At 42.4% G+C, this 26,231-nt stretch overlaps 1 protein-coding gene across 3 annotated transcripts in view; it reads left to right on the forward strand.

Moving 5' to 3' along the window:
- Positions 1-24,933, forward strand: part of ssh2a (slingshot protein phosphatase 2a) — a 33,916-nt gene extending 8,983 nt beyond the window's left edge. For 2 of the 3 annotated variants that reach the window (XM_054793788.1, XM_054793789.1), the window contains exons 3-15: positions 12,812-12,924; positions 13,332-13,396; positions 13,763-13,884; positions 14,143-14,208; positions 14,290-14,355; positions 14,799-14,993; positions 16,905-16,998; positions 18,077-18,205; positions 18,349-18,395; positions 19,949-20,095; positions 20,172-20,372; positions 20,456-21,341; positions 22,162-24,933. In XM_054793788.1, the coding sequence (XP_054649763.1) occupies positions 12,812-12,924; positions 13,332-13,396; positions 13,763-13,884; positions 14,143-14,208; positions 14,290-14,355; positions 14,799-14,993; positions 16,905-16,998; positions 18,077-18,205; positions 18,349-18,395; positions 19,949-20,095; positions 20,172-20,372; positions 20,456-21,341; positions 22,162-23,619 (3,589 nt within the window). In that variant the 3' untranslated portion in view covers positions 23,620-24,933. Of the gene's footprint in view, positions 1-5,692; positions 6,170-12,811; positions 12,925-13,331; positions 13,397-13,762; positions 13,885-14,142; positions 14,209-14,289; positions 14,356-14,798; positions 14,994-16,904; positions 16,999-18,076; positions 18,206-18,348; positions 18,396-19,948; positions 20,096-20,171; positions 20,373-20,455; positions 21,342-22,161 lie in introns of those variants that run through there. The other variant, XM_054793786.1, reaches the window with a different exon arrangement.
- Positions 24,934-26,231: the final 1,298 nt, after the last annotated feature.

A 26,231-nucleotide genomic window follows, 5' to 3' on the forward strand; every position in this document is an offset into this window, starting at 1 on the left:
GGCAAGATACTGAACCCCCAGTTGCTCCTGATGCTACATCATTAGTAGCCGCCTGCTGTAGTCTCTGTTCTAGTCTAGTCAAAGTCCTGACATGAATCCAATTGAGATGCTGTGGCATGACCTTAAAAAGGCGTTTCATGCTCGAAAACCCTACAATTTGGCTGGATTACAACAAATCTGCAATGATGAGTGAGCCAAAATTCCTCCTCAGCGCTGTAAGAGACTCATTGCAAGTTATTGGAAACGCTTGATTGCAGTTGTTGCTGCTAAGGGTGATCCAACCAGTTATTAGGTTTAGGGGCAATCACTTTTTCCACACAAGGACATGTAAATTTGGATTTTTTTCCCCCCTTAATAATAAAATGTTTCATTTCAAAACTGTATTTTGTGTTCAGTTGTGATGTTATTGGCTAATATTTACATGTTTGATGATCTGAAACATTTAAGTGTGACAAACATGCAAAAAATAAGAAATTAGGACGGGGGCAAACACTTTTTCACACCACTGTACTTTATGGAGTATATAGTATATTCTATAGTATATTCCTTGAGATTATTTGACTTTTGTATTGTTTAGTTGTTGTTGATGATGATGTTGATGCTTATGCTGTAAACTCAACTATTTGTTTCAACTCTCATTTTGGGAGAAGGCCTCCTCGAAATCAGACATTTAATAAAGCTGCAACAATCTCAAAAAAGGCAAGTGAAATCCTGGGGGTACTTAGAAAGTATGCCGCCCAAAGACTTATTTTGGCCCCCAAAAATGAAGAGGAATTTAATTTTGCCAATAGTTTCTTTGGTCCAAACAAGCACAGTTCCAGGGTAAAGTTCCTGTGGTGGAAAAGGGGCTTAAGTCTTTTGGCTCCAACCTCAGCTCATCTTTGACCTCCGTATGTCTGTTCCTGTTGCTCAGATTGCTGTTGTGTAACATTTCCACAGTTCAGCATCACAACATCACAACACCAGACCTCTCATGTTACCAGCCCACAATCCAGGTTCCCACCAAGTTCCAGCTCACTTGACCACACTAAACAGAACCTCATGACTAAAGCATCAGAGCAGCTGTTTGGGTTGTGTGCAAACATGAGAAAGCAAACCTGCATTGTGATGCAACAGTTGTTCATAGGAAGGTGAGACTCAGTGGGGTGTGGTGTGACGGCAGTGCAGGTGTTGGTGTGTTTGTCATGTAATCTGTTTGGCTCTGAGCAGGACACACATCCAGCCCAGGGTTGAATGTCAACATTGCTCAGGACTTGTTGTGGTTCATATTTTGCATACACTTTGTTGAGAATGTTGTTTGTTGATGTGAAATATTACAGGTAAAACATGAATATTTTTAAAATTTGATTAAAATTTTTGTGTTTTTTTGTTGTAAAATTTGTTGATTTGTATTGGTTATGTTTTCCTGATTTCTTATATATTTCTGAAATGGTTAGAGCTCTGCAGTAGGTTCAGGTCTTTTCTATTCTAGTGACAAAACCGTGACTGGACTGCGTCTGATCTTTGTAGAGTCACTGGATTTTGCATTGACTGGATGAATAATCTATTACATGCTCTGTGAGCGTGTGAGCAAATACACGGCTTCCAAAGGCTGCAGCTTTTTTAAAAAAAAAAAAAAAATCATAACCAAGTCAAGCAGAACTAATGCATAAAATACTGGATTCTCCTAAACAAATATCAAGTTCAGAGCGATGACATAACATTCACATTGAGAGACCTGAATTACACAATTGAGTTAAAAAGTGTGTAAGCCAGAAGGATTGTTGGCTGAGAGGAAACAGATGAGGCTTGCATGCATGCCACGATGTGATTCCATTTGCTTTGTTTTATTTCATTTAAGTTGGTTTAAAATAAAGGACAATTGAAACAAAAATAAAATGATTCAATTGTGAACTAGTTCATGATACTAACTGTTGAACTGCTGATTATATTACAAGTGGCTATTTTAACATAGGGACTTGCGTTTGACAAAATCTTCTTAATCCTGTAATTGGGAAAAATAACAATCCATCCGTCCATCCATTTTCTGTACCGCTTGTCCTCACTAGGGTCGAGGGTACGCTGGAACCTATCCCAGTTGTCTTTTCGGGCGAGAGGCCAGGTATACGCTGGACTGGTCGCCAGCCAATCGCAGGGCAAAACAATGACAATCAAGTATGAATTCATTATTGTTGTTATATATTGATCAGAATAAAGCTGACTAGAGGAGTTGTTCCTATGGGGTCTTTTCAGATGTAGTTCATGTTGTTCTTTAAACTAATGGTTGTCAATCTTTTTGTGTCACAACCCCCCATAAGAACGTTCATTACTGTTCACAACCACCCACCCGCACCATATGTGACGCAATCATGTTGACTTTTTTTGCGTGTCCATATGAAGCTGCCAGGGCTTTAGCACGGACTGTTTTGTCACCACTGTTTTTTGGCATCAGTTTTTGCTCCCACCATCAAAATAACTCTATTCCATCAACTGAATTTTTCATGGACAATAGCCACATGTGCACATAATTCAACTCTACAAACTCGGTGGATAAATGATGAACAAGTAATGGAATAGAACACAAGTTAAACTACTCTGTAATAAATGAATTAATTTTGTAAATTAATATTCTTTCCACAATGATCCGGTGATCCTGTGAAGTTATCTTGTGACCCCTGTGGGTGTCCCAACCCTCAGACTGAGAAAGGCTGCTTTAAACCACGATCTAGTTGAGACTGAATCAACAGTGCCTGAGCACAGTCAAGGTTTTTGAACGCTCCTGTTTTTGTACGATTCAGTTTTTGTCTCAGATTTTCACTAAAAATTTGCCTCGGTTCTCATACGCATATTGCATGTAACGAACTGTTGTATTTTACCTTGGGCACTGTGAATCTTGTGATATTAAATACAGATGTGGACAGACAATGCTCCCAGCTTGTTTGTTCAGCCTTCTTGGATCACACACCCAGCACCAAGTCTCGCGATTCTAGGTTTACACAATACTGTGGCATCCTGTAAGGCACATTCATTCATTTGGCAAACTCAAATGAGAATGTACATCAACAATAAGTTCCAGCCTGGTGAAGAAAGACATAATAAAGTAAGATAATGTTGGCGACGCTAACGCACACATCACAAACAATCAAAGATTGTTGGTGCGAGTGGCTCCTCCCTCTCTGCTTCTTGCAGAGTGCCAACAAGAGTCTTCAACAAAGGCAAAAGTGATGTTAAAAGTTCATGTATCCATTTATTCTCCACTGAGAATGATTTCATATTGTCTTTTTTTATAGAATGTGTTTTTTGCTAATATTTTTGGCTGTCTGGAACAGATTAATTGGATATAGATTATTTCCTATGGGAAAAATTGCTTTGGTTTTTGTACGTTTCAATTTTCGTCTGACCTTTTGGAACGAAGGAATCAAAACAGTCCTTTTTATACTGAGTCATACAATAGACGAGCCACTTTGAACATGCTGGTTTGACTATGAGGTGGTAGGCTGCTGTTTTACATTGTTTAAAATTGTTTACAGGTTGCATTGGGCTCCAGATGTAGTCATGTCAGTGAGATGAAATCAAATTTAGTGAACTAATAAAACAAGGTAAAACAATCATTTTCTCACAGATTGTTTAGACTATGTGGATCGGCTTTATTTGAAAGGTAGTTTCCTCCCCAAGACTTCCCTGCCAAGACAAGTTCATGTACATCTCTAATTGAGTCACATTCCATTGCAGCAGTCAGCCTCGTGTGGATGACTCCTGCACCCTCTTTCACATGTGGTTTGTTCCTTATGTAACGCAAGCACACGATCTCAGGGGCACACCAAAAGCTCAAGCAGATTTCAATGTTTCTATTACATTACCTTGTAACAAGCAGTTCATTTGTTGACCCTGCGGGACCTCGATACAAACATCACAATTCTCAGGACAAGATTTTCATCACACAGCTGTCAACAAGAATGTCAGTGTTTTTTTTTTTCTCTTGTCACAAGAGCATATATATTTAAACACATGGGTATTTTTCTGTACTATTCGCCAAACGTAAAACAGGTTTTTGTCAGCAAAAACTGAGCGATGGAAAACTCCACCCAGGAGTGCGTTCCAAAACTCTGTCTTGGTGTTTGGGTGTAAACAAGCATGTACACCATAATCTCATGTATTTAAACTTTATTTAACATTAGTATGGCTTGAGAGCATTGCTCTGTGAGCTGCAGTGCTAACACTGCAGTCCAATTTTATTAGGTTATCATGTTAGGTTAGGCTTTTCACTCAAAAAAATGTTCTACTTGCTCAAAATGATAGCTTGTAGCTCGTATGTCTGTCCTCTGTGAAGAGGTGGGCTCATGTAGCTAGGTTAGGCAGAGGTGTTATCTTGTCTATGAGGAAGGAGGGTTTTTGTTTTTCATGTAATGAAAATCTAGAACTTCCAAACTGACCATTAGGGCGCCTCTTCATTTGAAAGTGGCGCAAACAAGTGAGGGAAATGATAGATGTTGCCCACGTTTGGTGGTCATGAACAGGCTCTGGGGGCATATATTACTGTTATAAGACCGTTTCTTTTAAAATATAAAATGGAGCATTTTTCCCCCAAAAAAACACCTTTTTTGAGTTCAGACTATTTCTTGTTAATGGCAAAACAGATTCAGGCTTAAACAAGGCAGGATTACACAGTCTATTCCAGGATGCTGATTGACCTCCGATGCCTCTCCCAAGCGCTTTCATCTTCACAAATGCTCATTCATCCCTGTGACTACCGCTTTGAATTTTAATGGAACATTTCTGTCCTGAGTTAGTTCAACTTTTATGTCCGTCTTATGTTTGAGGGTTCCCCTACTGGCATGTGCTTATTCACTGAGCATTCATCCTGTGGCCTGTTTGCTTGTTCCATCACTTCTACACTGCTGTATTACTGCAATTTGGATTATTTCCAGTCTTATTTAGAGTTATTCTGACCATTTCTTTTGTGCAAGGCGTTGTTAAGAATTACTTGTGAGCGGAGCGATCGCTTTAATGTTATCACACACTAATATGGCCACTAGTGAGCAGGCGTGCCGTGGGATTTTACTTGTGTTGTTTGGAGTCTTGTATTTATTTCTCTTATAAAGTGTGTCTGTTATTATTAAGAACATGTGAGCAATATTGGCAGTACTGTAATTCTAAGAAATCTCAAGTGTGAGTACACCGTTTTTTATCATATTGATAAAAACTGATAAATTGTTGGGGGGGTTTAAGTTACAAAAAACACAAATAAATAAATTACACGACGCCATTTGAGCACCTCAACATTTTGTCTTTTTGCGGTCAGTAGGGTCCAAGTCCATACATATTGCACTGAGATAGCGTTGTTATTTATAGCAAACCATGTTGGGACTTGACAGTCAAACACCAAAGCCAGTAAATAAACAGAAACACACTTCCAGGCAGAGAGGAGCATGTAAACAACGAGATCAGCTGCCTGCGCAATGTCTGGCCAGATAGCTGACCCCCAAAAGGCTGACCCCCAGCTGGTGTACATGTAGAAATGGCGCTTCTTGCGTTGCTGTTACTCCTCCCTCAAGCTCTTATTGGCTCCCCGGCTAGTCACGCCTACTTTTTGCAGTCATTGGTTCCCCGGCTTGTTGTCCCGCCCTCTTCTATCATTGGCTCCCCTTGTTAGCCTCAAAGCACGTGCCTCTTGCTTCCTCCTCCTATGACTGGAAGTGAGTTGCATCCGTCACTGGTTCAGTAATGTACTAACCGGCGACTGTAGCTTTTAGTTCCACTGACGGCAAATCATGACCACTTTACTAAACGACAATTTGTTCAAGTTTGTGCCCGCCAGTAGAGAGTAGGAGTACAGTGTGATAAACTAATGTGTGTCCCTTGACAGACATTGTTGTTACCTTTTAGAAGACATTTTTGTGTGTTTTTGTTCACTGAATAGCGCTTTATTGTTAGCGAAGTTGTTCGTCTCCTCTTTAGCATGGCGGAGCGCACACGTGTGGGAGCGCAGTAAACATTTTACCTCGTAAGGAGAGCACCTGCCGTATCCCAAACTTTCCTCCCTGCCTAAGCTCCACTCACCCGCCGACATGACCCTCGGCGCGGTGTCCGACGGCTCCTCGGCGGTCAGCTTCTGCTCATGCTGCGGGGCGAAGATGGTGCCTTACTTCAGCGACGACGGGGTGGTGTCCAATAATCAAATAAACCAACTGTAAGTGTTTTCTTAAGTGACAAAGTTGGAAAGATGCTTTTTCTGTATATTTTATGTACGAACTTATGAAACCTCATTTAAGTGATTTTGTATTAATGCACGGAATATTGGATCGCTGAACCAGATAGTGTAGATATGTAGGAGTTTGCAGTGCTGGATGTACGTCCTGGTGATGAAGCGGCCAGGATCTTACTCATCTTCGTCACTGCTGTTGGACCCTATTGAGACATACACAGCTGGCATGATTCATCTTACATTTACACCACACATGCGGCATTGTTGCATTGGTGTCAGATGATCTGGCTAATGCTATTGGGGCATGTTTGCCCATGTTAGGATATGATTTCATTGTAGACAGCCAGGTAGTACCAGGATTACCTTTTGTGTAACTTGAGGTTTGGAGCAGAATCTGAAGAATTTCGGTCCTTCTCCTCCAACTTTATACAACAAGAATGTGTTTAGTGATTTCTCAGGACATATTGACAATTCAAATTCATTGTCAATTTGTGGAACATACTGCACATCCAGCTGTAGTATCTGTTGAGATGGGTGATTTGTCAATCTGTTTTAGACTGTGTGGTAATGTGCGGCAAGGAGATGGTCGATTTGTTTCTGATGACATTATTTGACAGTAAAGCGTATGGTTTAGTTGAAGTTTATGCTGTTATCCTCAGATTTGACTGACACTGTCAGAAGTATTCATTTGTATGTTAATTTGTTGCTTTGCATGAGAGTTGGATCCTTGCTCAAGGGCACCTCAACATTAATTCCAAAATAGACCAGCATCACTCCTTCTTTTTTGTCAGCACACAAACCAGGTTCCTTTGGTAAGCCCATGTCAGCTTGGGCAAAGCTACTGCCGCCTTTGCATACAGCTCCGGTACTGCATCTCATTAGATGGTTGCGATGTACCAAATTAAGGCAACAGTGTATTGTGGCTATTTTTTGGAAACGTTTAAAGGCTGACGTGTCAAACTTACAATATAAAAGGAAGGAAATCAAGGGTTGAAATTACTTCAAAGGGGTGAAATCAACTTCACCCACTTTTCCAGTAAATCAGTTCATGTGACTGCACTGTCTGTGTTTGGTTGTGTGGTGTTTCATAACATTTTCGTGCAGTCAGCAGTTGGCAGAGCTCTGCGTGAGAAAAGGCCTTCTGTCATCTGTTTGGGGAAGTTGAGGGCAGCCTGAGTCTTGGTTGCATTGTTTTTTTTCACATTGTTTTTTTTTTTTATGCATGAACCTGCTCAGAGGTTATTGTTGAAATGAACTTCTACACCGCAGTGTGTCATGTACATATTGTTATACATTTTTGAGTGGGAGAAGAGTTCACCACAGCGTGGAAGCTATGTTTATATGTATACCACCAAGTGCGTGCATAGTGCTTATAAGTGTGCTTGCTTGTTGTTTGTTTGCACGCCTGTGTCTCCTCAAAGTCGTAATGTTAACCATGGTTTGGATCAGTAATTACAAGGATGGATGCTGTCAGTGGGACTAAGTGCTGGTAAAACACACACGGATATGCAGGTGAATCCCTCTCTTCTGCTTTCCAAAGAAAACAGAGAAGTGACACACAATGTGTGTGTTTTAAATTTTAAATAAATGTTGCCATTTTTGATGTAAATGATAGCAGGATGCAGATTAACTCATTTACATTCAGCCTCAATAATAGATATCAGTTGCCAAGTTTCCACAGATGTTTTTATGTGTTAGGTTTTGTCTAAATTACAACACGTAATCTGATTCCCTGCCCTCTCAGAATAGTTTTGCACATCTTGCCAAGTATGTGAAGTTCACCTAAAGTGGTCAGAACTTAGACCATGGCTGAAACCCATACTGGGGTTGGCAATGTAAAAAAGCTGGTCTCCTCTAAACCTGACAGCCATACTTGCACAGTGTGGACAAATGCATCTGAATCCCTGGCCATTACACTTGGTACACAGTTGGTGCCCGTCCCTTTTATTTTTATTGTGTTTTTTATTTTTTGTGAGATCAGCGTTTACCAATGTTGGACAATCTTTGTTCATGTTCATAGTTCTTTGATGGGGATGTTCCTTCCACACAAACTCATCCATCCATACCTTTTATGAACCTTGCATTGTGCACTGGGGTACTGAAAGGAACCCTCCGTAAACGCTTCACAAGTGGAAGGCATAGAAAATTGTCCAAAATGTCTGGGTAAGATGAAGAATTATAAAGATTAAGATGGAACTGATCAATTATCAATGATTAAAGGCATCAATAGGAGTTGCTCAAAGTCTATCTGTAGTGTGACCTGGTTTCCAACTTTCCCGTTATCAGTCCCGTCGCGCACTGGCTGCCCTCATCTGCCCCTTCCCGTATGTGCCTCTTACCCCAACAATCTGCAGTCTAACTGGAATAAAAGTACAGTATATGGAGTTAGTGTTGAAGAGATGGGTAGCATAGCATGAGCCTAAAAAAAGTGTCTTCCTGGCACTCTTGGATGCCTCCAATTGACCAAGTGTCATGAACTTGACTCTCCCTCTGCTTGGGACAAATTTTTCCACAGCGGCCCCTTTTAAGCAGCAAGGCTTAACATACACCTATGGCCATGGTCTTTCCCACGGGGTGTATGCAGTTTCAGGCCTTAACTAAGCCTGGCTCGCATTGAGCACAGCCCTATATTTATCCCACTTTCCTCCTCAGAGTGACTAATATGGGCACAGACTGGATGGGTGGAGGTCACCTACTTATCTGGCCCACCGTGTGTAGTGGTCCTTACATAGGGATGATTGTGTCTCTGACTGATGCCCTAACAAGTTCCTACTATTCTGATAATGTCCTGTAATGTCTGAAATCCAAAAAGATGAGCCACCCTACTCTACTGTCTTTCTACTCCATCCAACCTGCTAAATAATCTCTACTCTTCTCATTTTGTCAATCCAGCGCAATTTGTAGGTAATTCCTCAATTTCCATTTAATATTTCTACACATTGGTTAGCACCCAATCCACTGATACTGATTTCTTTGCCATTCTGCAGTCTACCTGTTGTGAGTGAAATGTGTTAAGTGCATGCTGGCAGGTGAGACATACACTCCATGAAAAATGACGTTTAACAGCTACTCTTGTACGGGCGCTAACAGCCTTGCACTCCACACAATTACTCATTTGCATGTATGCGAGCACACTCAGGCAACCCTGTTGAACGTCTGCAGCTTGCTGCCGTGTCATCAAGAACCTAGGAGAGTTATGTACAGTAAGGTGACTGAATGCCATCTATCAATAGCTGACACTTTTAAAGGACCAGTCTATTTTTAGCTACGGCAGCCGAATCCTTTACATACAACGCCTCACCCTCTCCAACTATCAAGTTTAGATTCCACATTCTCTCTGTTAGTGACCAGGTTTGATTGATTGCCGACATGCACGTGCCCAGCCTTCCATTTATGACTCTCTGTTAGTGTTATATTACTTATGACGGTGTACAGTAGCACTGCTATACAAGGTCATTGCTGTGTGAATGCATGCACAGAGGGACATGATATGGCAGCAACTGAAGAGAGCGACCAGGTCATCAAAGTAGGACAAGACGTTGCAGGGAATGCAGAAAAGAGGATGTGATGAAGGGGGAGTGAGAGGAAACAGCTGGGTCAAGAGTAGATGAGTTATGGGAAATGAGTGCTGTACATGGTTGTCGCATTTTGTTATTCTTTCTTGTCCCTCCTATCAGTTCAACGTGACTGGATGTTACACAGTTTCAGCAAAACCCAGGAAGGAGGTTGAACGGCTGGAGGGATGAAGAGATTACGTTACAGAGCAAAAGGGGAGATGACAGGGTGCCTAAAAGTCAGAATGCAAAACTTGACACACTGTGGACACCGGTTTCACAGAGTTTAGCATTATAAACCACAAAGCAACATCCATTGTAGTGAAAACCGTTGTGTTGAGTACGCCCTCGGAACATTTGCATCTTTTGTTGACACTCGAGTGGTCTTGAGTGTTAGTGTGCGTGTGGTGTCAGTTATTCAATCTTTGCTTTTAGCCCCTCAGGCTATGAAACCACATATTCGAGCTCAGCAAAACAGGTTCACCAACTCTTAGGATCACCGTATATGTTCACTTTGTAACCATTGTACTCAATTATGCCTCGACAAATAAATACAGCTGTAGAGTAAATAGCTAAAATAACATAACCCAAATATTAGCCCTCCCAGTACTCAATACAGCCACAATAATACAAATATGTTTGAATTTAAAACCAAACGTAGGTATCATTTTAAGGGCAGCTCTTGTCTTGGTTGTCATACCTAATTTTGTGGTTGGTGAGTGTATATGCTTTTTATTCCGAAAAAGCAGCTGTCGTCTAATTTTCCATCTTTAGAATCATATGAACGTATTTCATTGAGGAAAATTGAGCAAAATTGTGAACAGCACCAAAGATGATTGAGATTGTGTTCACATGTGTATGCGTTTCTCTGGTGTGGTTTCTTGAACAGGGCAGTCCCTGTCAATGCTGCTATTAGTGGGCATATTTCCATCTGTGTGGGCATTGGAAACACTTCTTGTCCTTTTTTTACATTTCTGTATACATTTTAGAACCTCCTACTTTATATTGGAACTTTTAATGAGTTTTTAACACAGGAGACAGCGTTGTCGTTAAAGAAGTTCAGTGACAACGGCTGTCCTTATCCACATGGGTTTTTTTTCTCTTGGTCTTATTTTAAAGTTGACAATTTAAACACTAAGTGGACCGGATCCAGTTGTGAGCATCGTGCACTGTACCCTGTGCTTTTATCCAGACCAGAGAACCAAATTAAATGTGAATGCGCATCTTGCAGAGCTGTGCGTGATCCATCTCCCCTTAGAAATCTTGGGTCACATGATTATATGCAAGTGCACTTTTTTTTTTTGTGCTTGCTGCACGCCCCATATTACCCACCTGAATCCTGGACGGTCGGCGGTCAGTGTCGCCATCTTAATGGTAATGATATGCTAGTCCTGTGAATGTCTTTGACAGTCATAAGCAGGTCTTTCAACTCGTTTTAATATAATCTCATGTGACCTAGGTTAACGTGCCACTGAGCGTCTCTAAAAGAAACACTTCACACTAACATGCTACAGAGGCAGAATATCTTGCTCACTTTGAGTGTGACGTGGCTTTTCTAATGTGTCTTGCTCAATGCAGTGACTTCAGTCATGGTTCATAAGATTAAGTGTTCTAAAGTGGAAGAGAACCTCAGCTTTGGTTCAGAGATTTGGGTGATGGCCAGCTCCTTATCTCTACTCAAACGTTGTGGAGGAGGGGGACAGGCTCTATCTTCCCTCACAGCGCCCTCAGTCCCCTCCCAATCTCCCTCCCCCCCATCCCTCTTTGCTGGCAGCTGCTACAGTGAATGCGTTCAGTGTGTAATCCAGCTGTGCGGAGGAGCAGGGAACATTGTGTTCTGAATTCACATTTGGGCTTGTTTTTTTTGCTTGCATCGCTCTGTATGTTCTGATTTGGGGAGGCCCCCTGCAAGGCCAGCTTGAACAGAGCAATGTGATAATGACATAATACAGTCACCCTACAACTTACACAGTGCATGAGGGATGCATTCAGTGGCATAAATGTCTAATTAGATGAAACTTCTTGGGCTCATTCTTGAATTTCGGATGGATTTTGAAATTTTAAAAAATGCTTCGATTTTAGCCGTGCATTGTCAAGGATTCAAGCAGTAGTTTTAAGTGCTTTCACGGCAACAAGCATCGAACCTGTTAAGTTAATGAAGAAATAAGACGTAGCGTTTCACCTTTCGCGTATTTTTTAAGCGCAATTCTGCTTTTTTTTTTTTTTTTTTTTAAGTGTATGAATGCGCATTGTGTTTTGCGTCCTTGTGGATTAATTACAGCGATCTATCAGTGCTCTGTTGTATGTGTCTGTTACTGTATTTACTACTGCTACTGGTAGAGGGTGTTTTATACTCCACGTTGAAGACGTGTGCAGCTGCCAGCTTCACTTTTGTGCCGTTTCCTGTTGTGATCAATAGTCGCTGTGTGAGCTGCTTGCTAACCGCCAATAAACAATAGAAGAAGAAGAAGCTAACCGGCTAAATACATTTTCGGTTCAAGGAGTAGGACGAGGAGGAGGATGACAGCAGGAGCAATATGTTTTAACAAGGATACAAAAACGCGACAACCGAAAGATGGCAGGACGAGGCACGGTCGCAGGATTGAATATGCATGATTCACTTAATTTCATGTGTCCAACCTAGTAGATTGGTCACTAAATTTCAAACTAAATTTGAACTTAGTGTGTTTAAACAATAGAGAAATGTAAGAAAATGTTCATAATGCCTGTTTGAGAAAAGTGTATTGTGAAGGGTTTTACAGCCTTAAGACATACAGTATACTATATGATAATTGTAAACAAAGTTGGCTGCTTCTTGGATTTCACTTATTGCGGGCTATTTTGGGAACCTAACCCCCCCCCCCCAATTAAACGAGGGAACACTGTAAAACGTATTGGTTACTCATGAAACGTGACGTTTATTCTAAAAATATAACAAATAAGAAAAATAAAATTATTAATATATGACTAACCTGTAAATATATTCACTTACAATATACAGTATTTGTCATGTCTTTGTTGTGAATGTGGTTGAATTTCAGGTGTTTTGTCCCTTTTTTGTTTTTCCTTATAGTATTAGCGAGAGCTTCCTCACGGTAAAAGGTGCAGCCCTTTTCCTGCCAAGGGGAAACAGCCCAACGCCAAACTCTGCCCCTCGCATTAGCCAGCGCAGGAACAAGCACACAGGTAAAAAGACATACACACAAGCTCTCACAACATTTTTCAGATGGACTTTTGTGAAACACATCATGTATTAACAGACGCTGGTTACTAATGACGCCTTACAAAAAGAAAAGTTTAGTCTAATGTAGTCAGTTTGCTGTGCACTCAAACCCAAAATACTGTATGCGCTGGTGGATATTGATAGCTGTTTGGGCTGATTTCTAAAAATGGCAGTATATTTTTAAACAAAAGTTGGACCGGCTTTTCTTTGTCTCACATGTATTCAGAAATGGGCAAAGGAGAAACAATGCAGCCGAAACTTTCCCCAGGCCAAATGACACAGTATCTTGGTTCTAATGTTAGCGTTTAGCTGCCAAGAATGTCAGTGTTCCTAAAAGAAACTCAGACTAAATGACGATGATTTTTGCTAGGGGATCTCCAGAAACATCTCCAAACCATGTTCACTGTGCTGCGGCCAGAAGACACGATTCGACTGGTGAGTAATGCTGAGACGCTGTGATACATTGGCCTGCAACACCTGCCATGTGGGGTACGGGACATTGCCGCATCAAGCATATAGCATACATGAACGTAACCAAACGTATACTGACAGGATTACATTAAAGTGTCACAATCGTCATGAAGTGGACTAACAGGAAAACAGGATTACTGAGTTGAAGTATTTATCTTTAAATATGCATGCACATACTGTAATTTATTGTGTCATGAACAGTTGTGCATGTCTGTTGGGAGAAAGACGAACACACAGGTGTGTGATGTTTAACCAACATGGGCTCTGGCCGAGAACATGAGGAAGAGTGAGTTTATTTTTTTTCCTTTTGCTTCCTGTTTTGTGTGCTAGGCTGTACGCCTGGAGAGCACCTACCCTCAGGTAACCCGCTACATGGTGGTGGTCTCCACCAATGGTCGACAGGACACAGAGGAGAGCATTGTGCTAGGCATGGACTTCTATTCCTCTGACAGGTCAGTCCCACGGCAGTAGTGGAACATCCGTATTTTAGATTTGTAATTTCCATTGAATTTCACACTTGTAAGAACACTCTATGGATAATTATGTCCCGTTTGATGTTTGGAAATGACAACCTTGACCGATAAGCTTTGATATACTTTAATCTTTTTTTTTTTTTTTTTAGGTACATTGTATTCTCAAAACCACATTTCAGACACAGAAACATATGCGAAATGTAGTTGTGATATTAACATTCTGAATCTGCCTATCAGCTGTTGTACAGTGGGTCTGGTTCTACCTCTGTGGAGTGACACTCTGATCCATTTGGATGGAGATGGGTAGGTCGTATGCTTGCCTTCACATTTAGCTGTGTAGCTGTGAATTGTTTTGGTTCTAAATGGTCCCACTTTCCCTTGCAGAGGTTTTAGTGTGTCAACTGTGAATCGAGTTCATGTTTTCAAGCCAGTATCAGTTCAAGCAATGTGGTAAGCATCCGTTCATTCTTCATTCCTACTGATTACTTGCATATCTCAGAGTCTTTTGTGCACGCTCAAGATAATTGTGTAAAGATGTACTTTGCCATTAACTGAGACTTCCAGACTTTTGTCACTTTTTTTTCCCTAATCTGATCTCTGTAAATGATCTTAATTCCAGAACAGCCTCTTTCTTCCTCTGTGTGGTTTTATTCTGGCATTTCTTGTCTTTGTGTTTCTTTGAAACCTCCATCTGTCTTCATTCTGTCGTTTCAATCACAAATTCTCTTTCAGTCATTTTTGCTGTTGTTACTGCGCTCCTTCCACTCTCTTTTTCCACCTGCTGCTCTCTCTGGCTCCCTTATTCAACACGTCTGCCTTGTAAGATGTTATATAATGGCTGTTTTAAGAACCACCATCGTGATCAGGAAACTTTTTTTGTTTGCCCACGACAGGTCAGCTCTTCAGTCGCTCCACAAAGCATGCGAGGTGGCCCGATGCCACAATTACTACCCAGGCAGTCTGTTCCTGACATGGGTCAGCTACTATCAGAGCAGGATCTCCTCCAACCAGTTCTGCATCAACGAGTGGAACGCTATGCAGGATGTTGAGTCCCACCGTGCCAATTCACCTGTTCTCTTCACAGACCTGTGAGTAGGAGAAGCTCACATTCATCAAATCGTGTTACTTGATTACATTTCAACTGTTACTTTCTTTCAGTCATCTGCAATGTGGTTGTAATTGTTATTACGTGAGGATACATTGGGTATTTTTTTGTGTCCACAGACGGGTCAGTTTTATTTGGATCACATTCAGATTGTGCATCTTTGCAGAATTTTCTCATAAAACCAATGCTATTGAAAAGGCAGATAACGGTTTCATTTTAGCTGACATTGAAACGTAGTTGCAAACACTTGTGTATATACACGACGGTGGGATACAATTTGGTTGCCTACAACCATGTACAGGTATATGCCAAATATGATAACCCGAGGTGTACCTCATAGAGGGTGTATACTCCAAGGTGAAACCTCATCACCAGAGAGGAGATGTGCTCGGTCAGATCTTCACATTTCAAGTGTTGCCAACCCTGTCTCATGTGCAGACGTAGTTGCTTCACTTTCCACAGCAGGTTAATGGGCTACATATTGGCTGTAACTTTGGGGAAACGGAGAGCAACACACACCAACTAAAGTGCATAAACTGCCACGTGAGCTTAAACACATGCTCATAGACACACTTTATGACAAAGTTGTCAACAGTCCCATATGGAAGCATTGGACATAGCGGGAATGGCCCTGATGGATTTATGGCTTTACTCATACCAGGGAAATTCCCTTCTCTTCTGGTTAGTCATGTGCCTTGCTACATATTTGGAGTGTGTGTGTGTGTGTGTGTGTGTGTGTGTGTGTTTCTCACTTACGCACACCTCGGAGAGACTGGGGGGGGGGGGAGTCCAGACACACAGGTATAGAGACACCAGACAGGCAGAAGCAGGTGGCGGGCAAATAGTAGAGCACAGACGAGGGAAGTGGAAGATTTAAATAGAGCTCTTATCCTCAGCCGATGCATGCACCTAATACAACTATGGACAGTAAAAATCTTTTTTTTTTCTTATTTTTATTTTTTTTTAAATAAGCTGTAAACCTTCCTGGGTACACAAACATGTCATTCTTTCCCAGAAGAAGGTGTGTTTGTGTTGAAGTGCACTCATCAAGGGGGCCACCCACATTTTATGAGCACCAAACACACACACACGTTTATATAGGTTTGTATTTATCTTCCAGCTCAAGGTGACCCAGCCAGTGTGTAGTGAGTGACACAGAAGCGTATCATTTCTCAGTTTAACCACTGATGAAAGGTTCTGATGGCACAAATCGCTATGATGTTTTAATACAAGGTATTTCTTGTAATGTAAACCACAACAGAATAGAATTCCCATTTGAAGTTGCTCGTCATCATACATTTAAAAATGACATTTTCAGGGAGCTTCTTGGCTTTAGCGGTTTGGCCCTCCGGCTATCTGCAGGCATGCCGAGACCTGCAGAAGGGTGGAATCATGGCTGGAGGCGGTGTCTTTGTTGGCCACGTTGAATAGCGTCTCTCAAGCCTGAGGAGTCATTCTTGAGGGTCAAGAACAAGAACTTACAAATAACTCTACTGTACTCTCTTCAGTTTGGCAAACTGCTTCAGGTAGAATGGATGTGTTAGTGTGCAGTGGAAGATAAACATACTGTCCAGTAGGATGGTAATTACGCTACCTGTTTGAATAAACACACGATAAAAATGTTCCCCATCACAGAAGTCTAAAATGACAGGACAACAGGAATGTTCTGCAAGGGAACGTTGTTGGCCACTCTCAGATTTTCTCTTCCCACTCCAGTTTTGAAGAATCAGACAAAGCGGCCATTCTTTTGTGGAAACAGTAACTCATTGGCACTCACATAATTCAATGAAGGAAAAAATAAATGCCCTAACCGGGAAGTCAAGGCGCATAAGATAAAGAGAGAGATTGTGTGTCTGTACAAGCAGTTTTTTTTTATGTGTGTTTTCCCGCTCAGACCCACAGAAAGGGAGCGCACGGAGAGACTGATCAAGATGCGCCTCAGAGAGATCATGATGCAAAAGGACTTGGAGAATGTTACCTGCAAGGAGGTGAGAAGCAAACATTCAGCATATACATCAATACAGTCGACCCTCCCCACTTTGCGGTTCAAATTTTGCGGCTTCACTCTATCACAGTTTTTCAAAAATATATTAATAAATCACACTGTTTCATGGTTGAATACGGCCTATTTGTCTTCCAAAAATATACATAACAAAACAAAAAAATATATATTTTTAAAGCATTTTCAGGAATAATGACGTAAAATACAAATATAAGGCATTCAGAAGATGCATTCAAAGATGCCGTGACTGATATGTAGTATTCTACACTAGTCACTAGGTGTCAGTAATGTTGGTGTAATTTTCAGTGAAACACACAAGCACCAGACTTGATTGTAGGAAAAACAAGCTTTTATTGCAGGTTTCAATTATCTTACAAGTGGCACAATAACCCCTAATACAAACAGCAGCAACTGTTGCAGCCATAACCTGCGCCAAGCTAAAACTCAATTCTGAACGTCACTTCTTGTCCGAGGCAACACATTTATAGCAAAACACACAAGCACTTGTCTTATGTGCTTAAATGGTTTATTTTCTCTTATTATGTCTACTATATTGGGTAATAAGAGTGTCTAGTAATGTTTAAAAAACATTTTTAGAAGGTGCTCTAACTACGCAAATATTCAATTTATAAATTGAATATTTATAAAGGACGCCCACTTTGCGAAAATTGTGGAACCTTTTAACCAGGATAAACAAGGCTACATGACTGGAGGCATGTTTTCACCGCACAATACAGTTCACTTCAGCACAATGCCTTTTTGAACAGTCAACTCCGACCTGGCTTGCATCGTGGCCTATGATTTTTGGGGGAAATCCATAATTCATTATTTTTTTAAATATTATTATACATGTGATGGGAGGATATGTCACTGAATGTTCTGAGCCTTTTCACACAGACGAGTTGTCACAGCATGGGGCGTATAAGGCCCGATGGCATTGGACATTCACCATTTAGCGCTTTTTCCTTTTGGCATGTGGCTGCATGATGAATAAAGGTGACAAACTTGACTGAAAAACTGTTTCACGTGTATTCTATCTCATTTGCCATCCTTTGTCTTCCCAGATTCGTACAGAGCTGGAGATGCAGATGGTGTGCAACCTGAGGGAGTTTAAGGAGTTCATAGACAATGAGATGATTGTCATCCTGGGACAAATGGACAGCCCCACTGAAATCTTTGAACACGTCTACCTGGTATGAACTCACACAACCTTTTGTTATTCTTTCACTCAGCCTCGTGTCTTCCATCTTCTAGTTAATGATTAGTTAGACATTAGTCAGTCAGCGTACAGCTGACAATGCATACATTCATATTGACTGGACCTATGTGTCTTCAGGGCTCTGAGTGGAACGCCTCCAACCTGGAGGAGCTGCAGAGCAGCGGGTAAGATATCTTCCCCCAACATAGTCACCCTTTTTTTTCATAGTTTAGCTAGTGCTGCAATTAATAGTCAGGTGTTGATCAGTATTACATGTGCTGTACATAACTGAACATGTGCTCCCATTTAGTTACAGTGGGGTGGTGGTTATTTTTTTTGTTTTTTTGGCGACTCCTAGTGGAGTCATAATTCATTGAGTTGAGCTTGTGACGCAGTTAGGCACAGTAATTGAATGATACAAGAGCATACCGGACGCTTTTTCTTACGGAATATTTTCTAATACGCTTCTAAAATACAGCTGTTTAACATGTTTCTCTACGCACCGGGATGTGTGCAGGCATTATGTCACATATTAAGGGTATTCTCTGAAAACATTGTGACATTGACTTAGTCTTCATCGCTTGGGAATTTAATGTTGTTAAAAGTGCTGCCATCACACTCCCATTTATAGACAGATAGATACTTCATTAATCTTCCAGAGAAATTCATGTTTCCAGCAGCTCTCCAAAAATCATGATAGCCATAATGAACAAATAAGGCAAGACAGGAGAGATAAGAAAAGGAAAATAAAATAACAATAAATACATAATACAGAACGGTTCACTTCCAGTTTTGTAGTGCAACAATTCATAATATTTATTATTATTGACAATAATAATAATAATAATCATACATACATACATGCATACATGCATACATACATACAAACATAACTCTACATTGATAAGGTAGTAAGTCCAGACCTGTGTGTGTTTTTATCGGTCCCCGTCTGTTGTGTTGAAAAGCCGCATGGCGTGGAGGAGGAATGATCTACTCAGTCTTTCGGTTGAGCAGGAGAGTGGTAGTAATCTGCCACTGAAACTGCTTTTCTGTTGGGAGATGATGCTGTGCATGGATGATGCTGGTTGTCCATGATGGAAAGGAGCCTCCTCAGTGTCCTTTACTCTGCCACAGATGTCAGGCTGTCCAACTCAGTGCCAATAACAGATTATTTTCTTATTAAAAAAAAAAAAAGCTTGCTGTGATGATAGCTCAATCATAAATACCACTAAATGCCACTAATGTTTGTGCATTGTGACTTCTGTATGTTTTTTTTCCTCTTCATGACTCATTTTTTGACAGATGCAACTCTGGAGCAACTTTTCGACTGGAAAATTACAGTATTGATGTGGGTGGGTGGGGGTGGGGATTAATTCATTTTTTATTGATTATTCAGCTGAATAATGTATACAGTACAGTCTGTGCCAAGGCATGTGTTTTTTTTCACTGGAGAACACGATGAAACCAGGCACACACTGGGGACCAATCAATACACTCCCTATGGTGTTGCAAAGATGCAGGCAAGAGGAGGAATGATCACAAGCTGTCTTTTAATGTCATGTTGTCCATGCTTCCTTTCCCAAACATATTGTAGCTTTGATGGAATAACAGTCCAGTTTACATTACACATCCACCTTGCATTGCCTTGCAATAACACTTTGATTGTGTGGTGTTCACTTAACAACTGGAAATGAATTGATGCTGACATATAAAGGTCAATTTCCCATCTCTTCTGTAGAGTTCGCTACATCCTGAATGTGACCAGAGAGATAGACAACTTCTTCCCGGGGATGTTTGAGTACCACAACATCCGAGTGTACGACGAAGAGGCCACCAACCTACTGGAGTACTGGAACGAAACCTACAAGTTCATCACCAAAGCCAAGTAGGCCTCAGCACACAGACACACGCTCTTGTTTTCTCATTTCTGGCTCAACACATTCCTGTTCTTTCTCTCTTAGGAAAGCGGGTGCCAAGTGTCTGGTTCACTGTAAGATGGGTGTGAGTCGCTCTGCCTCAACCGTGATCGCCTATGCTATGAAGGAGTATGGCTGGACGCTGGACGCCGCCTTTGAATATGTTAAAGAAAGAAGAGCTGTCACCAAACCAAACCCTTCCTTCATGAAACAGCTGGAGGAGTATCAGGGAATTCTGTTAGCCAGGTGGGATTTTTACTGATGTTCCTGTAAGTAAACCTGAAGTGCTCACATGTTTTACTTATTTATGATTTATTTGTGCTCCGCAGCAAACAGAGGCATAATAAACTATGGCGCTCCCACTCAGACAGTGACCTGTCAGATCGACCGGAAGCATTGTGTAAATCCTCATCTCACTCCCTGGGACGCGCCGACTCCCAGAGTAACAACAATTCCTCTCCCTCCTTGCGTCACTTCCTGGGTGTGGCCGTGCTTCAAGCTCTAGTTGCAGACCCTGATGACGCTGCAAAATCGACCCCAGAACTCGGCACACGCTGCAACGGTGCCTGTGACTCACCAGCTGTTGGTACAGGTTGCGACCACATTCTCTTGTCACCCTCACCACCACCACAAGCAGCCACGCTTGTCACAGAGAAAGGAGACGCCAACACGCCACCTGTTACTATCCCTCATTCTCCGCCCTCGCTCCATATCCTCCCTCCAACGCCTGAACCCCAGCGTGCTCACGGGTGTCATGTGACCCCCCCGGCCAGCCCAGAGAATAAACCGATGGAGCTGTTTCTTCACTTCCCGGAGCAGAGCAGCTCTGAAGATCTTTCTCCCATCACCATGATGTCCAATGACTCTGATACATCGGAACCATCGCCGTCAGGTACACCCAGCGACAAGCCCAGCCCGCCGAGCCCCGTCAGCAACGCCCATCTAACAACACCGCTTCCCACTGAGCACAACGACGACAACAACAACCCCAGCGGCTTACATGTGACCGACACCATGGACGGACGCGGTGACGCTGACGGCTCGTCAAGCCACAGCTCGGACATCATTGACTTCTTCAGCGCCAGGGAAAAGTTTGTGGGCTTAGCCCAAGAGGACGGAACACAGAGACTATCTGAACAGAGGACCGCGTCACTGGATGGTGACGACAACAGTGGCATTGAGGAAGAGGAGGAGAGCGGACATGGGACAAGTCAGGTAAAGAGATATCTATTTTGGTTTTTTTTGTTTGGATGTTGGCTTGAGCATCTGATTAGATCTCTGCATCTAATATTTTTATTTTTTTAATCATGCACCCCATTTTTTTCAAAATTCCACACATTCCACCGAATGCTTAACAATTAATTTCAAAATGTTCCATTTGATAGTCCTTAATCTGTTGCAGTGTTTCCCATACGTTCAGTTTAATTGTGGGGGGGTATTAAACTAATACATTAGGCCCGCCACAGATAGATTTGGCGCTACCTTTTTTTTTTTTTGGATGACAAGAGGGTTCACTCTGCTTGCGTCTGAGCGCATTGGTTGTATAGTCAAATTGAGGGAAAGAGTGAGGCTCCTGTCAGCTGTTCAGCATCTTTGTCACGGTATGTGGAGGCGGGGGCTAGCTACGTAGTGATTGAATACACCGAGTGGCTCAAATGTGACGTGACACAATGAAAAAAGTTGAAATTATCGATTGTCAATAATTTATAGCATAATTATCGACCAGCAAAATTTGTTTTTGTGACAGTCTGTACAGTAGATGGCACCGTAACCCGGCTTCAGTTCTTTCATGGTGCGTTTGTGTTTCAACGCACGCGCACGCATGTGAGTTTTGTGTCGTAGATGGCTGATGATGTCATCTGCATCACGCCCCTGCATGTGCTGACAAAGCGTAAAAAGGTGGTTTTGGCGCACGTTTCTTTAGAGTGATGTTGATGTCGTCAACTACTGGCTTGTTGTGCGTTTTCATACGTAGTATAACAGTCCTACTGTACGTAAACACCACGGTCATTTTCCTCCTTTTCTCTTCCCACAGTCTGAGGACAACGACGACAAGATCAGCCCCGAACGTCCTCATCACCCTCACGACAACGCCGTATCAGTTCGCCATATTGTCACGGAGATCGAAGCCATAAGCCACCCGGTTGCTTCCTTAGCTTCTCCCACGGGCTCTTCTTCATCACCCCTCCCTCCACCATCACAGAACCTTCAGCTCGTGCGACCGGATCATGAGGAGGTGGAGATCGGCGATACACCCGCCTCACACCTGCAGTCTCCATCCATGCTGCCGTGTGACTGGCCGGCAGGCTCGGTGCGGCGTGCCACTGAGCAGCTGGAGCAGAAGCTGAGGCAGGAAATGGAGATGGCGGCAATGCAGCGCTCTCCACTGCCCTCCCCCTGCTACGAACAACCTCCTGTCAGAATGTCCTCTCTAAATGTTGAAGAGCTGCCCCTTCATGTTCCTCAGCACTCCACAGAAGAGAGGTCCACTCAGGGAGAGGGCACTGCTAAGTCCAAGGATGAAGAGGACACAGGTTCAAGACCAGGCAACCTCCAAAACACTTCCTGTCCTCCTAACTCTTCTATCAGCCTAAGCCATATGAAACATGAACCGTCTGTAGATGCCTCCGCCTATACCCAAAGTGAGCAGCCCATCAGTCTGGATGGGGTCACAGTCCAGGAGTCTGAAACTGATGAGAGCCTTGAGTCCCATGGCAGGAAGCGGGGCTGTGGCCCCGACTGTGACGCCCACAACCGTCTAGTTCGTGGCAGCCAGGAGCTGGAGAGGATTCAGCAGACGCTGAGAGAACTGCAGGCGTTCCTCCATGAGGGTGTCAGCCTAGAGGCCCCAACCAGCAAAGACCAGGACCAGGACCGGGGGCAGCCTCAAGACCTGAGGGACCCCATGGATGTCGAGCTAACGTCTTGTAAAGTGGCATGTTCCGAGACGCCACCTGCAGCCCTAGACATGTTGCAGCGGCTGAAACAAGATGGGAAGAGCTTCCTGGAGCCGGTCGGATGGCACCGAGCCATCCAGCTGGAGGCTCGCATCCGCCAGGCGGGCCTCACCCCACCTTCTCTCATGAAGAGATCCGCCTCCTTGGCTAAACTGGACTGCTTAGAACTGTCAGCCACCGACCTCAACGACCTAGACCTGAGGCAACACAGCAGGACCACTTCAGCGCACTCCCACGACTCTTTCGCCACGTCTCCGTCTCACTGGGACGACACGTGGAAGAAGCAGAAAGTTCTGACACGGAATGCCTTCAGCGAAACCACACGCTCGTCCCATGACTATTCGCCACCGTCGCTGTCCACCTCTCACACTCATCCGAGAGTGGAGAGGAGTGAGAGGGAGGAGCCAGACGGCGGCGGGTGCGGCGCGCCTGCCATGTCGTCACGGCAGCAGGGGAGGGCTCACGCGTCGCGACGTTCGAGGAAAGCGAGCGAGAGAAAGCAGCGTGCCGCCACATTGCTATACAACACCATGTGACCTCACTGTGCTTGTTGGACTGGAACCCACACAAGTGGACTCAGCACCACGTGTGCCAACGTCAATGTGTAGCAGGTGTGTTTCAATGATGCGTGTGTGTTTGCATGGCAACTACTGGATGTGTTTGGACTGGATGACACACACAATGTCCAGACTGAATCATGCACTCTTTCTTTTTGTGTGTTTTTTTTATGTGTCAAGTGTGGACCCTCATTGCTTGTGACAAGTTAGTAAAACTCCAACAAGAGGGCTGTTTCTCAAAACATGCACTTTACTCTTTTCATGTGTTCTTTTATTTGAACTACTCAGCAACAATGTTTTGCACTGATATCATTTTTTTTTTGTTTTTTCCACACGTGAACAGATGTCTTTAACTCAGATTTTAATTTAACCTGGGCAAAGCTGACGTTTGATACATTTTTTTAAATTTTTATTTGGTGCTTTAGCAGTTAATAAATACCATGAGTTTGTTTTGACTTGCTTGTACTTGCTCTTTCCCTCGCACACGCGCACACGTCCACTTGTTCTTTACTGCCATCTGCTGGCCACGATATGTCACTGGCATGGGCGAAATTTTTATTTCCGAGGTTGGAGAGACCCAACATACGTACACACACTGGTAAGCATAGATTCCAATGCAAGAGCCAATAGATGAGTGTATAGTCGGGCTAAAGTGAAACTGGCTCTAGCTTGAGCGGCCATTTTCCACATGGTCCTAGTACTTGATCTGTCTGAATTTAATTTACAGTACTACTGAATAACATTGTTTTTTGGACCGTAAAAACTCTGGATTCTTTAAAAACGTGCCACTCTTCCCCCATGGGGAGTCAGTCAGCGCTGACATTTTACCCACTGCTTAGTGCACGTAATTAAACACTTGGAGGCCACCAGTGCTCCTCACGCAAATGAGTTAACGAGAAAAGGGTGACACTGAAGTCCACTTAAAAAGACATCACAAGCTCCACTTTGGGCTGATGCTTTTGTAATTACAGCATCAGAAAGTGGTGCAAGTGCATAATTAGATTTTACTAATTAAATCAGTGGTGGATTAAAGAACTTGTAATTAACTTTACCAACACTTTACCAAGCTGGCAAGGCGCAGAGATGCTAATAATGAGATAACATCGAGACAAAACACTTACTCAAAAGACATTTATTTACTTGACTAGCATACCCATAAAAACAGTTGGAGTAAAAAAAATCACTGAGCAGACAAGCATCGTTGTGAATTCAAGAGGAGAGCGATGGCTCGTCTCACTTTGTGCTGAAATTGGTGTGTGGAAAGTCCAAAATGAAAAGAAAAGTTCTATCAAACTGTCCATGTTTGTTTTTATTTACATTACAACACACTTTCAGGGCCTTCAGCTCTGCAATATTGCATCCTGGAGACAATAAGGATCTCTGTGCTCCATATTGGTAGATCATGGATACATTTGTATACGTTTTAATTACACACACACTTACACAGTCAAATGACAGCCAATACAGTAGTTGCATCCAAAATTCAGCCTTTACAAAAGATAATAATGCTTAGTTTGAATTTATACTGTTGGAGAGATATGAACAGCATTCTAGAAATGTGACTATTTATCCTGTTTATGTGTGTGTGGGGGGGGGGGGGGGGGGGGAATTGACAGTAATAGTATAAATAAAAAATAATAATACAGTGTTCCCTCGCTCTGTCCCGGTTCCCCTTTCTTTGTTCAATTTTAGTGCTTTTTTTTTTTTTTTTTTTACTGTGTAGGAATGCCTACAGTCAGAGCCTGGCCCTTTAAGAAGAATTGCATTGTGGGAACTTGAGTGTCTCGCTCTTCCCTCCTTGTCTGTCTGCACCGCCCACTGGCTTCTGCGTCCTGATTGGCTTGTAGACGATTGTCAATCAAACTCCTTGTGCCGCCTTGCCTTGTCTCCTGTGTCATGTCTAGCTAGCTTGCTGTCTTTTTATGTTTGCAAGTTTCTCCCAGACGAAACCCACAATGTCGACGAAACATTCAGCGCCCAAAAGGCAGAGGAGGATGCTAACTTGTGGACATGCAGAAGGAATACAGAAGTTACGCGGCTGGAGGGCGCCATAAGGGAATAAATGAATCTTCAGTTGGGGGAGAACTACTACACGTGAGTCACTTAACAATTGCTTGTGTCCAACCTAGTAGGTTCATCATTAAAATTCAAATGAAGGTTTGAACTTTTTTGAGAGTGTTTAAACAACAGAGAAATGTGAGAAAATGTTCATGCCTGTCTGAGAAAAGTATCAAGTGTATGCTGAGGGGTTTTACAGCCTTAAAACATATAACTATTGTAAAAAAAATAATAATAAAGTTGGCTACTTCACGGATTTCACTTATTGTGGGCTATTTAAACGAGGGAACACTGTATAATAAATGAAAGGAAAGCATTTTAAATAAAAACCTGTGCTGTACACTCAAAACTATAAATGCAACACTTGTGTTTTTGTCCCCATTTTTCATGAGCTGAACATTTTCTATGTGCACCGGGGGCCACATACTGAAAAATGAAAGGATGCACTTTAATATTTTATAAAGCGATACATGTAGACAAGAACTAATGTATATTTCAAGAATATACTGTGGGTGAAAAAGCATATCATTAGG

This window comes from Dunckerocampus dactyliophorus, chromosome 12 (genome assembly GCF_027744805.1).
Source record: "Dunckerocampus dactyliophorus isolate RoL2022-P2 chromosome 12, RoL_Ddac_1.1, whole genome shotgun sequence".
In the NCBI taxonomy this organism is placed as follows: domain Eukaryota; kingdom Metazoa; phylum Chordata; class Actinopteri; order Syngnathiformes; family Syngnathidae; genus Dunckerocampus; species Dunckerocampus dactyliophorus.